Raw genomic sequence first — 13,677 nt, forward strand, 5'->3', positions numbered from 1 at the left:
TGCGGACCGGGTATGCGGTATGGCGCGGGTTGTTCGGTACAAGCAAATAACGTCGAAATATTGTCGTACGTGGGCACAAACGAGCGCTGCCAACGGAACCGACGACGACCCGTCCGCATCCGACGTCCGCACTGCACGGCACTTGTGTTATCACCGTGTGTTATCGATGCCGTTATCAATTGCGCAGAACGTAAATGTTGATTTCAATGGCGATCGCCAGACACGTTCTCACTGATCGTCCGATTCGCAGTTCGCACGCTCGCAAAGTCGCGTCGAACCGAGTTTATCGAAACATTGGATAATGGACCACCCGAAAATGGACTACGCTCCGACTTCCGTGCCGGCGACGGTGCTCAAAATGTAAGTATCGCGGTTATCCTCGTTTCGCCAGACTAACGGTACACCAGCTGCACCACCCGGTCGTTTACGATTTACATTGCTACTGTGTTCTTATAGATTATGTTGCCAGTGCGGTGTGCTTATGGAGCCAAATCCGGCAAACATGTGTGTTTCTTGCCTTCGTATACATGTGGATATCACCCAAGACATACCCAAACAAGGAATATTGCAGTTTTGTCGCAACTGTGAACGATATCTACAGCCGCCGTTTGAGTGGATATCATGTGCGCTTGAATCCAAGGAACTGCTGGGGCTGTGCTTGCGTAAACTGAAAGCTTTGAATAAAGTGAAACTAGTGGACGCCGGATTTATCTGGACTGAACCTCATTCCAAACGTATTAAGGTTCAAATAAATTATAGAAGTGATAATTTAAACAAATGTCTTTAACTTTAAATTATGTTTTAGGTAAAACTTACTGTGCACGGAGAAGTGATGAGTGGCATGACATTGCAACAAGTGTTTGTGGTTGAATTTACTGTTGCAAATCAAATGTGTGATGATTGTCATAGGTCTGAAGCTCAGGATTATTGGCGTGCTTTGGTAAGTGTATTCTTATTGATAATTCTTTTATTAAATTCAACATCTTTATATATTATCTTACACATGTACGACATGGCAAATTTCCATCCACTAATTTCAATAGTGTGCTGTTTGTATTCATATTAGACTGTTTTATGCATTGTACATTTTTCAATATTTTAACTATCTAGCGAGATATGATCATTTTTGATTGGTAATATTTCACATACCTATGTATACTATATCTTACTAGTAAATAAAAATATAGAAAAAAATCACCAACGCTTAACCACAGGTAATGTTCTTACCTAAAATTTTGATAATAGGTAAATTCACTCTGATATCAAAACTAGCAGTACACTATTGAAACTAGCAAATGCAAATTTGGTATGTCATATGTGTGTTAGACGGAGGAGACAACAAATGGGTAGCACCCTCTTAACTACATGATTATTAATATAATTAATTCAGTATTAAGTTTTAAAAATTATGATCACAGGTACAAGTTAGACAAAAATCAGATAACAAGAAAACATTTTATTACTTAGAACAGTTAATGTTAAAACATAAAGCGCATAAAAATACATTGTCTATAAAACCAGAATCAAGTAAAAGATAATAATTTTTTTATTACTCAGAAACAGCAAAGTATATCAATGGTATTAATCTAATATTATCTATTTCAGATGGTTTGGATTTTTTTTACTCAACTGAATCACAAGCTCGTAAGCTTGTAGACTTCATGACTGCTGTATTGCCTTGCCGATATCAGCATTCTAAAAAGTTGTTATCGCATGATATTCATAGTAATACTTATAATTACAAATTCACATACAGGTATTTTTGTAGCTATTGAGAACCGAAGTACTGGTATAAAATCTTACTCAATACAGTAGAAAAAAAATGTTCTCCTATTTTATTGAATGTAGTTTTTTTAATGGTATGTTTGATTGTTAATTTTTAAGTACTAACAAGTAGTGAGGATATGCTCATCTAAATAATTTTTTACAAGGATATTACTTATTAATTATATTCTATATGTATTGAATAAAAAAAGGTAAGAAAAGTTAAAAAAAAACCTTGATTTAATAACAAATTAATAACTAAAATGTTCAAAATTAAGTATTGGTTACTCATTAGACTAAATTATTTCATTAAATAATTTTCAGTTCAATGAGAAACAGTAAAATTAACTTCTATATTATACAGATTATAGGGAATATGTTTGGTGTTTGATAATAGATGAATTATATTTGAAGAAGATTTTTGTTACCAAATTAAATGTGTACTGAAAAACAATTTTGAATAAAAATAAGGCATCATTAAAGAACTATAATTAATACTTCACACCTAGGATAATTTTTTTTTTCAGTTACTGCATTGAGATTCTAGACCAGTTATAATTTTAATTTTTGATTATTATCTAGTTTGGGTTACATTTTAAAATTAAATACATTTTTATTTTTCAGCATGGAAATTGTTCCTGTCATGAAAGATAGTATTGTTTGCTTGTCTAAAAAAGTTAGTCAACAACTAGGAGGTATCAGTCCTCTTTGTATCGTATACAGAGTAACAAACTCTATTAAGCTGATTGATCCGTCTACCGCCCAATGTAAATGTTGATATTTTTCATTCTCTGGAGGTATGCTACTATGCTATAATGTTTGATTATATTATTTTTAGTGGCAGAGGTGAGTAGTTCTGCATATTGGAGAGACAGTTTTCAAAGTGTATTCAAAAGTAAACAATTAACAGAATACACTGTAATGGATATTGAACCTATCATGGAAAAAGACAGAGTACAATTTCCAGGGCAAGGTCAACTTTCATACAAAGTAAGTACTATTTTATAAATTATGATAGGTTTCATATTTACTTAAATAATAATGATATAATTTCCTAAAAATTATAGGACTATAATTTAGAGGACGCTATACCCGACGTGTATATAGAGGACGTGTTGTCTCTGTCTTACAAATGTAGAACATAACAAAATCTGTTTTGTGTGGGTAATAACTACTCAGGCTAAAGTTCAAGTTTAGCAACCAAATTTTCACACTAAAAAGAGTAGAACATTGAATGTGCAATGTTGTTTTTAATTTTTGGAAATCGCATACAAAAATTTTCTTATTATTAGAAAATTCATTGTTTTCTAACTTAAATAACTTTTTTATTGTTCTGATATCAAAAATATAAAAACGACCTTTCACAGCAAATATTCTCTTTTTTATAGTGTAAAAATGTTGTTGCTCAGCATGGACTACAGCCTAAGTTCTGTCCCGCACAAAACAGTTTTTGTTATGTTTTACTTTTACGAGATGGAGACAACACAATAAATAGCGTCCTCTTAACTAATAGTTAAGTAGTAAAACCAATAAGACATTCTTAAAGAAGCACACAGCACAAAAATATGTTTTCTTCAAATTATTATTTAATATTAACGCAAAACTTGCTAAACAATTAAACTATTGTAAAAACAGTTTTACCATATATAAACACAATATATAATGTTCATACCATAAATTTTCATGATAGGATGATTCACTCTAATATTTAAACTAATGAAGCTACACGTGATTTGCTGAGCGTAAATTTGCAATGTTATGCAGTTGTAAGACTCAGACATCAAATTATGGTGTAGTGTCATCTTAAGAAGATGTCAATGCACTATTTTTTTTTCTCTGATCCATGCGCAAAAAACAAATTTCACGTTCACAATAATGGTTATAATCATAATAATTTCTAAAATTAGAGTGAAAAAACCTCTTATAAAATTTATATCTAAGATTATTGACTTAAAAAAATTAACTTATAATGTTGTAACATTTTATGCTAAAGATGATTGATGTATCACTGTATTAGAACTATTGCAACGTAGCATTTAGTTTTAGATTCTGAGGGGAGTAATGAATGTATTGATTTAATAATGATGTAACCTAACCTAACCGGGAAATAATAAGATATTCTTTAGAGACTTGAATTTATAGAAAAGACTTCAAATTTTAATAGTTATACCAATATGAGTGTCCCATTTTAAGTGCTTGTCAATATTAACACCAAGGTATTTATTCGAATCAACAGATTTAATATAAATACAATCGCAATTAAAATTAACATAATTTGGAGATTTCACGTTAGAACATTTTAAATTATGTATTTTTAAATCGTCGATAATTTGAAAGCTTTTTTTCTTTGAAATCATGAAGGGAATACAACATGTTTTTTCATAATTTATTTCAAGTTTATTTGAACTAAACTATTTATTTACAAAAGACATAATTTGCGTCGCTTTAGAAACTAGTTTGGATTTATTTTGGTCATTAATTAGTATTGTAGTATCATAAGAAAAACACATAATTAAACCATAACATTTTAATTCTAGTGGATCATTTATATATACAATGAAAAGTAGAGGTCCCAGATCCTTGTGGAACTCCGTAATTCAAAGTGTCATAGTTGCTGAATATATTAGTTATTTTAACTCTTTGACTACGATTTGTAAAAAACTTTTGATGAGATTATTTGGAATACCAAAAATTCCATAATTGTATAGTTTTTTTTAATAATATATTATGATCTACGGAATCAAAGACTTTTTTAACATCAAGAAAAATACTAATAACAAAATCACCATCATCAAGTTTTTTATGTATATTACTTACAATATTTTGTAGCGCTTTCGATGTTCCTTTATTTTTTCTAAAACCAAATTGATTATCAGGGAAAATTTATGATGTTTCAAGAAACTCATATAATCGTGATTTTATACATTTTTCAAGCACTTTCGCTTAAGTACAGGTTAGAGATATTGGTCGATAATCTAAACAAATATTTTTACTTCCCAGTTTAAATAGTGGAATTATAGAATTTTCCTTAAGTGCATCTGGGAAGATTCCAGAAGTTAATTACAAATTAAAAAAAGGTGGGCAAGTGGGTGTCGCTCTTCTGTACAGTAGGCTACAAGTGGGTCACTGAAATGGATGGTGTTAAATTTGAATTCAATGATACAATATCATTGTATAAGAAGAACAATTCTGAGCGAAAACAGTCAGTCAGCCTATGATATTACCAAGTATATATGATGATATTATTGTGAATAAAGTAATTTATATATAACCTATTTACGTGGAGCCTTGTTTTAAATTTTCAATCCTTAGCCATAAAAGTTAAACATTTTATACATTTTTAACTACAAAGTAATTAATAAATTATAAATTTGATAAATGTTGATGAACCTTATATTAAATTTTCAATTCTGAGGTATAAAAGTTGAACATTTTATACATTTTTAACTACAAAATAATTATTAAATTTAAACTTTAAATGCTTATAAAAGAAAATAATGCATATGTATTTTTAATATTTTACAACTGATATTTTAACAATATATCGGGAGCCTTGCATTAAATTTTCACGCTTTTTTACCCAACAAAAAAAATTTTATCGATATTTATAGAAAAAAAAAAAATAATTGAAAACTGATAATTTCCAAAAACAGCTCAAAAAAAGTCAAATTATTTTCAAAATTTAGTCAATTTTTCATGTACCTACCTACCTGCCTGTCGTTTATTTAAGAGTTGGACCAAAAACCAAAATCAATTTTTTCGAAAATTGATTTTGTGTAAAAATTCCCGATTTTCCTTAATTTTTCTTTTGTTTTTCACGGTGCTTTTAAAAACTATTGAGAATTTTTTACTTTTGACCCCCCAAAGTACAAGAAAAGATACTATTTTACTGTACTAAAGGTGAAGTACTAAAAAAATATAAAAAACACACATCATTGTAAAATCAATACATTCATCAGAATCTAATATATTCTAAAGGTATGAGAATTTAATCAATAATGTACTTTAAAACATAATTTGTTATCCCATATTTATAAAAAGAATTTTTTTTCTTACAATTGAGGATATAATTTTTAATTTCATCTTTAGAGATAGGCCTAAGAAAAATAGAATTTATATTAGTTTTGGAATCAGATTATCAAAAAAAAAAAATGTCTATAAAAAAGTTAAATTACTACAGACAATTTCAATTTTTTTAGTTTTTAGATTCTGAACGAAGCGATGAATGTATTGATTTTATAATGTGTGATTTTTTTTTTTTATTAATTTTAATTTTTAATTTTTGTGTCTGTCATCACCTTTTAGGACAGTAAAAATTTTTTCAACAGTAACTTTTCTGATAGAAATGTGAATCTAGTTGGTTCTTTTGGGGGTCAAAAGTAAAAATTTGCCAGTTGTTTTTAAAAGCAACATGAAAAATAAAAGACGCAAAATCTGTTATCGAGAACATCAATTTTGGTTTTTGGTATAACTTTAAAACAATTGAACGTATATACATGAAATTTTCACTGGTTGTTAATATTTGCATTTTCTATACATGATAACATTTTAAAATTATTTTCATTTGTTTTGAACTGTTTAGGAACATTTTCAGTTTCCAATTTTATTAGTATTTTTTTCTATGGAAAACGTATATACATGAAATTTTCACTGGTTGTTAATATTTGCATTTTCTATACATGATAACATTTTAAAAATATTTTCATTTGTTTTGAACTGTTTAGGAACATTTTCAGTTTCCAATTTTATTAGTATTTTTTTCTATGGATGTCAATAAAACTTTATTTGTTGAGTAAAAAAGCTTGAAAATTTAATACAAGGCTCCTACTATATTGTTACTATGATATTTGAAAAATAATAAAAATACTTAGTCACAGTTTTTATTTATAAGCATTTAAAGTTCAAATCTTGACAAAATAAGGAAAAATCACGAAAATAAGCAAATTATTTTGAGTTGAGAATTCATAAAAATTTTTCTTTTTAAATTTAAGATTTGAAAATGTAATACAAGATTATCCATAAGTTTGTCTACCTTTATTAAAAAAAAAAATGTCTACAAGAATGTCAAATAAAATTTTTATGAGCGTTTGAAATTCATATTTTTACAACATTTGATATTCTCTCGATTTCTCATGTAACAATTTTCTTATTTTATTGTTATTAAAAAAACAAATCACTGTAGAAAATTTCACTGAATGTTTATATCAGCATTTTCTATACACGATAAATTTTGAAAATAATTTGACTCTTTTTGAGCTGTTTATGGACATTGTCAGTTATCAATTTTTTTATAAATATCAATACAATTTTTCTCGTGTTAAAAATTTAACAAGAGAAATTCTGGTTCGACCAATGTCGTCAGTGTATTTAATACTGTAGACTATATTGTCAAATTACCTGTATTAAAATAAATATCACATTTACATTTACATATCATTAGAAAATGTTTAGAATTTTGATCAAACAATTTTATTTTTAATTTTCTAATATATATAAATATATAAATATGATTATTTATTTTATTATTAGTTCAGTGGGACAAACCGTTTTAGTAACCACGTTATTACTTCTTTTTGTAATGTTCTCGACAGCTTGGTACCTACTATCGTAGTACTAATAGTAGATAAGTGGCTGCCGAGATATTATAGTTGCGGGTCGCAGACAATTTGTTTGATGTTGTAGTCGTGGTTGATAATAAATAAAAGACAGTTGTTGTTTTATTGTGAATTTTATTATATTGTTGATAATTTTTTCTAAGTCCAAAATATGCTCGTACAGAGTGGCGTGAAGGTGCTTGCACTAATGGGTGGTAGTACACGTCTGAAAACAGGCCGATTCGGGCTCCCTTATATATGAAGTTCCTCGTACCCCCTGCCTATAGATACTGTATCTCGGCTCACGGATGTGATGTGTGTGACCAGCGTTCCGGCCCACGCATTTTATGACTTCCTTATATTTCTACGTATTGCTAAAAATGCTAATCTATGATTCAATTGAATAATCATTCTACTCTTTTATATTTCTATATTGAACTTTGTCGCGTACCGCGTTGTAATTAAATTAACCATTATTTTATATTTTTATATTTGAATATTGTCGTTCACAGGACTCCCCGAGTAATTATATTATTCAGTGAGCCTGTCTTCTCATGCTAAACAGTAGGAAATCCTATTTCCGTTTCTAATATCCGATTTATGCCGAATTACAGTATAGCTAATCTATAGTATAGTATAATTACTATTATATTACAATGGTGTTGTTAAGTAGTAACTGGCTTACTACATTTTCTATTTTTTGAGAATCGTAGTTTTTATAAATACAGTGTTGTAAACATAAACTATGTTAAACAAAAAAAAATATTTATATCGATTATCAAAAAAATGTCTATGATTATGGATTATTCAAAATTAATTGTTAGTTAACATATTAATCCATGTTTTTATTTTAAAGAGGACCAAAGAGAGATTTAAGTTATTTTTTATAGAAAGTGTATAAAATAGGTATACAAATTATAGGTTTCATTTAATAACAAAATATGTCTTAACCCCTCAAATATGCAAAACTAAATGTTGTCTATGAAATTAATTTGGGGCGAGAAACACCCACATTTTGAACCCTCATAGACCATAGTTGTGTACATTCAGTATGAATATGAAAATGCATAAAATTCCAGTCTTTACACATAATTTATTAAATAATGCAAGTAGAAATGCTAAACCTATACCATTTTTCTTAGAATTGAATATTCTTTCAAATTAAAGAAAAATAATATTTTGTGTTCAGAGCTAATTGAAATTTATGTTAGGTGATTCTGTATCTTGAATAAAGAAAGTTATTTAATTTTATTCCTCATAAGAATATATATTGTACTTATTTTTAGTATAATACATTTTTTAACAAATTGATTACTTATTGTATTTATTGTAATATATTTAAGTAAAAACTTATTAATTAGTTTAAACTTTGAATTTTTAAATCCCCTATTACTTGTACATTTTTAATTTTTAATTATAAACTATAAATTATTATCATTATTTTAATGAATTTTTACTATCAAAAAATACAGATTTTAAAACAATTTATTATGTTTGTTTTTTAGCATATGTTGGCTGACGTATGGGTGGTTAGATCTTGCGATTTGGGATTGACAACAGATTCTATACATTGCCGGTCACATTTAGGACACGTACTCAAGCCAATGGACACAGTGTTGGGTTATGCTATTGCTGATAGTAATGCTAATGATAGCAATTTCGATAAATTGCCCAAATCATCATTGCCAGATGTAATACTCATAAAGAAAAATTATCCCGACCGTGCAAGGCATCGCAGACGTACCTGGAAATTGAAACGAATGACCACAGACACAGAAATGAATATGGAAAGTGATCACAAGTTAGTATCTTACTGTAATAATTAAAAATCTAAATTTATTAACACTATTATACTAATAATTAATTTTTAGTGACATGGACGAATTTATGGATGATTTGGAAGAGGACAAAGATTTAAGGCAAAATATTAATATTTACAAAAATCCAGATGTTGGTATTGAATCTGCTGCAGAAGACGATGATGATAATGATGGTGCACCTCGTATTAGTCTTGAAGAGATGATGGAAGATTTGTGTGTTTATGAAGATGATGTAATGGAAGTATATGAGTAAAATATTTTCTTTTTTCATTGTATGAATTTACAATGTTTAATAAAATCACATTGTTGACAACATTTATTATGTATTTTCTATTGTTTTGAAATAAAATGTATGTTAAGTATATTTTACATTTAGAACAAATCTTGGAAAAGTTCTTTTATAAGTAAATAAATAGTATTCACTATTCAGTTAATAAAACTGCATTTTTAATGTTTGAAATAAGTAATAAAAAATAAAACCATTGGTACATTTAAAAATAAAAATTAATAAAAGGTATTCTGTTACATTCTGTGTTATATTATATTATTTAAAACAATTTATATAGTATAATGGACATAGTACAATCATATCATTAATCATTATTAATAAATGTAAATATTATAATACTAAGTCAATTGTTTTGAACAATTTTCTATTATTAAAAATTGAAAAAAAATGGTATTTAAAGTCATAAAATATTACACTTGGTCATTTACTTTGTGTTTTAACAGCTTGTTTTAATTACGAATATAACATATAAAACAGAGTAAAATTCAAGTGAATATTGTTTTTTTTTGTTTATTATTAATATTAACTAATAATAGATATCCTCGAGAAAAAATGTTAAATTATTAAATAGTTATATCTATTACCATCCTTCATTTTATTTTAATTTTTTTAATTTTATTGAATAAATTATCAAATTTAAAATGTTTTTAGCTAATAGTTAATATATACTTAATATAATTCAGAAAATAATTCAAATACTTATAAGATTTAAAATAAGTTTTACATAAACAGTAAAACATATACTAGTACACGGCATATTGACATATAAGTAAATTACATATTAAATTTAAATTAAGTTATTTTTATATACCGTTTAAGAGGACGCTACCCATGCATTTGTTGTCTCCGTCTTACACACGCACGACATAGCAGATTTCCGTTCACTAGTTTCAATAGTGTTGTTAGTTTTAATATTAGAGTGAATTGACCTATTACCATACTTTTAAGTAAGAATATTATCTGTGCTTAAGCGTTGCGATTTTTCAATATTTTCATTTTAAATTAAGATATGTGTATGTGGGATATCAAAAATTAAAAATGCTCTTATATCACTTGAAAATTAAATTATCGAATAAAAGCCAACGCTTAAGCGTGGACAATGTTATTATCTAAAAATGTTATAATGGTTAATTCACTCTAATATCAAAAATAATAGTCGTTAAGTACTATTGAAACTAGTGAACGAAAATTTGCCATGTCGTGTAAGTGTGTTTAGACGGAGACATCAAATGGGTAGCGTCCTCTTAAAACAAATAATAGTTTTATTTATTTTTTTTCAAAAATGAAAAATACACCACTCCAGTCATACATTTAATGATCAAATACACTGTCTAAATGCAACACCTCGCTCTAGACCTATAATGTACCAACATTTGTCTCGAGAATCGACTCAATGGGCAAGGTAGGTATTGATTATTGGAACTGAGCAGACAAAACGCAGGGGCACGGCGTCCGCAATGTTTGCAAACGTATACGCACAATACTTCATCGTTTAGCAAACGGACAGACCCATCGAATGTTTCCAACGTTTACCGCTGTAGAATTCGCTCAAAGACAATATTATCACAGAATATATGAAATGCATCAAAATACTGATCTGTTTTAGAATGTATGATTCAAATTTCAAGATATTTGTATTTATATTAAACAGATTATTTAATATTCTTCTTTTCTTTTTAAATACCATATTTGGTAATTTGGTAACGTTATTGAGATTTGGATTAACTCATAAATATCCAACAAGATGTTAAAATGTATTACACATAAATATATAATATTCAAAATAAATTCAATAGTTTATGTGGTAAAATACTGGTTTTTTCTGTACTATATTTTATATAATTATAATATTGGTATAAACCAAATGTAACACAACTATAAATCAATAATAGATTTTAATGAAATAAAAAAATATACACTAATTTGATATAATTAAAGAATATAGGTGACACACTTCTAGGATACAAATAAAACATAATTCATCATTGAGTAATAATTTATTTTATAAACAAGTAATAAAAAGAGTTACTTAGTAGTAATAATAATAATAATAATTGATTATTTTTATTTCAAAATTGAATACAATTAAAAAAATCAGATATTTAAAAAATGCAATTGTTTGTCTTCTTAATATCTTCTTTAAAATCTATAAAAATACTTTTTACAATTTTCTATCATTCTAAGTATTTTTCTATTTTACAAGGCAACATACATTTTTAATATCATATTGTGAAAAATAATATTTTACATGACTTTTTATATTCCAATAATACCGAGTGATCCATAAATTGTGTTAACACTGATTATTTGAAAAAGTTTAAACTTACCTTAAATTAACCTTATATAATTTGATGTAATTTTATAACATTTCTGAACAAAATATTATTTTTATGTACCTGCTATTAACGTTATAATTTGTAAACTTTTTACATTTTTAATTGAGACCATACATTTTTATAAACATATTCTCTGATTATTTCATTTTTTTTAAAATCAAGTTTCTGTTAAGAAGTTATAAGTATTTTCAGATGAGATGAGCGGAATATAGATCAATTTGATAAGTTTATGATCGCCAATAACTACTTGATAGAAATTTGATTAAAAAAAAAATGAAATACTCAGATAATATGATTATAAAAATATATGGTCTCAATCAAAAATGTAAAAAGTTTACAAATTATAACGTTAATAGCAGGTACATAAAAATAATATTTTGTTCAGAAATGTTATAAAATTACATCAAATTAATTATACAAGGTTAATTTAAGGTAAGTTTAAACTTTTTCAAATAATGAGTGTTAACACAATTTATGGATCACTCGGTATTATTGGAATAAAACAAAAATCACCTAAAATAATGTGTGTGTGATTACAAATGTTTCAAAATGGTCAATTTTCTATCTTTTAATTTTTTTTCAGAAACTAAAGCTCTATTTAAAAATTTGATTGCTGAAAAAATTCTAAAGCGTGTAAATAAATTAATCAAAAACATTTTATTAAAAGATTCACAAGGATGATTAAAAGGTACATTACTCATTTGTTGCTTTAGTTTTGAACCCACGCCGTCTTCATAGGAAATGGAAGGGAAGTTATCAATAAAAATATTTTCTAATTCGGATACAAAATTATAAAAGTCATCATGAGGCATCATCAGATTTCCAAATGTAGAGTTGTCTCCAGTAGGGTATGCTTTATAGAAACTCAAGAGAAATGACTGGTTCAACTCTTTTTGATAGTACGCATAGTCTGTACAAACCTGACAAATATGATTTTCTAAGCATTTTCTCATTAAATAACCACTAATGTAAGTTAATGCATTCTGTTCTGGAATGTCAAGTTGTCTATAGTCAACTGTACCAATGCTAATACATTTAAATTTAAAAAGATTTTTATCTGATCCTTCAAATTGAAGTATTTTTTCAGGTTGTGGTAGTTCTGCACCTAAAATTTCATCTAAATCTTCAATGCAATTTGCACCTGGAGAATGTTTAAAATAATTAGCACAAAAAATTTTTTTAAATGACCTACAAAAATCAATTGGTGTAGGATTTAAATTGTTTCCATGCTGTTGGCGGAAATAACAAAATAAATTTTCTACACGATCTTGGTTTAGGCATCTAGTATATAGAACATAATTTGGATTCTTATTTGGATTTAATGAATGCCACAGCATTTTTAATGCAGATATTGAAATTAACCAACCATTTATAAAATTCATCCTATTAGTAATATTTGATCCATTAAATTTATTAACAACTTTTATGTTCCTAAAAACTTCAGCCATTTTGTTTAAAAAATTAATTTGTGATTCAGTATTTTTAAATGGTCTATTGAATTCTTTAAGATTGGGTGCTTTATAAGAATTGAATATGTCAAATAATTTGTCCATATCACTGATGAAATCAATAGTGTATTGAGCGCTAGGCGGCAAAATACCAGACTTTAAAGTTGTAGACATACCAGAAGCAACACTATTACTGAAAATTTGGGCAGCTAAATAAACTCTCATTTTTTCAAATGGTCCTGGATGAATATGTGCATGTTTTAATTTTGGAGCCAAGCGAAGATTATTTTCAGAATCATAATTGTAAAAAGAATCAATATGTGATTTAGTTACTATTGAATCATTAATTATAAAGTTGTGTTTAAACAACATGTTCCGAGTAGATTTCAAAAGATGAGGTGGGTCAAAAATGTAAAAAATTTGTTT

General features: G+C 27.2%; 1 protein-coding gene across 1 annotated transcript; it reads left to right on the forward strand.

The window, feature by feature from the left end:
* Positions 1 to 181: 181 nt before the first annotated feature.
* LOC132946293 (60S ribosomal export protein NMD3) lies at positions 182 to 9,493 on the forward strand. The gene is made up of 9 exons (XM_061016205.1): positions 182 to 360; positions 457 to 742; positions 806 to 940; positions 1,419 to 1,527; positions 1,606 to 1,756; positions 2,389 to 2,531; positions 2,603 to 2,754; positions 8,864 to 9,159; positions 9,230 to 9,493. Exons 1-9 carry the CDS (start codon positions 302 to 304, stop codon positions 9,429 to 9,431), a joined length of 1,533 nt encoding a protein of 510 aa, XP_060872188.1. The 5' UTR covers positions 182 to 301; the 3' UTR covers positions 9,432 to 9,493.
* Positions 9,494 to 13,677: the final 4,184 nt, after the last annotated feature.

This window comes from Metopolophium dirhodum, chromosome 6, assembly GCF_019925205.1.
Source record: "Metopolophium dirhodum isolate CAU chromosome 6, ASM1992520v1, whole genome shotgun sequence".
In the NCBI taxonomy this organism is placed as follows: Eukaryota; Metazoa; Arthropoda; class Insecta; order Hemiptera; family Aphididae; genus Metopolophium; species Metopolophium dirhodum.

What these genes read in the sequence shown, in the direction of transcription:
- LOC132946293 (XM_061016205.1), top strand. Translation starts at nt 302, where the DNA reads ATGGACCACCCGAAAATGGACTACGCTCCGACTTCCGTGCCGGCGACG. An exon ending in AGGATTATTGGCGTGCTTTG is followed by an intron (nt 941 to 1,418) that starts GTAAGTGTATTC and finishes TTATGATCACAG; the next exon opens with GTACAAGTTAGACAAAAATC. An exon ending in AAGGTCAACTTTCATACAAA is followed by an intron (nt 2,755 to 8,863) that starts GTAAGTACTATT and finishes TTTGTTTTTTAG; the next exon opens with CATATGTTGGCTGACGTATG.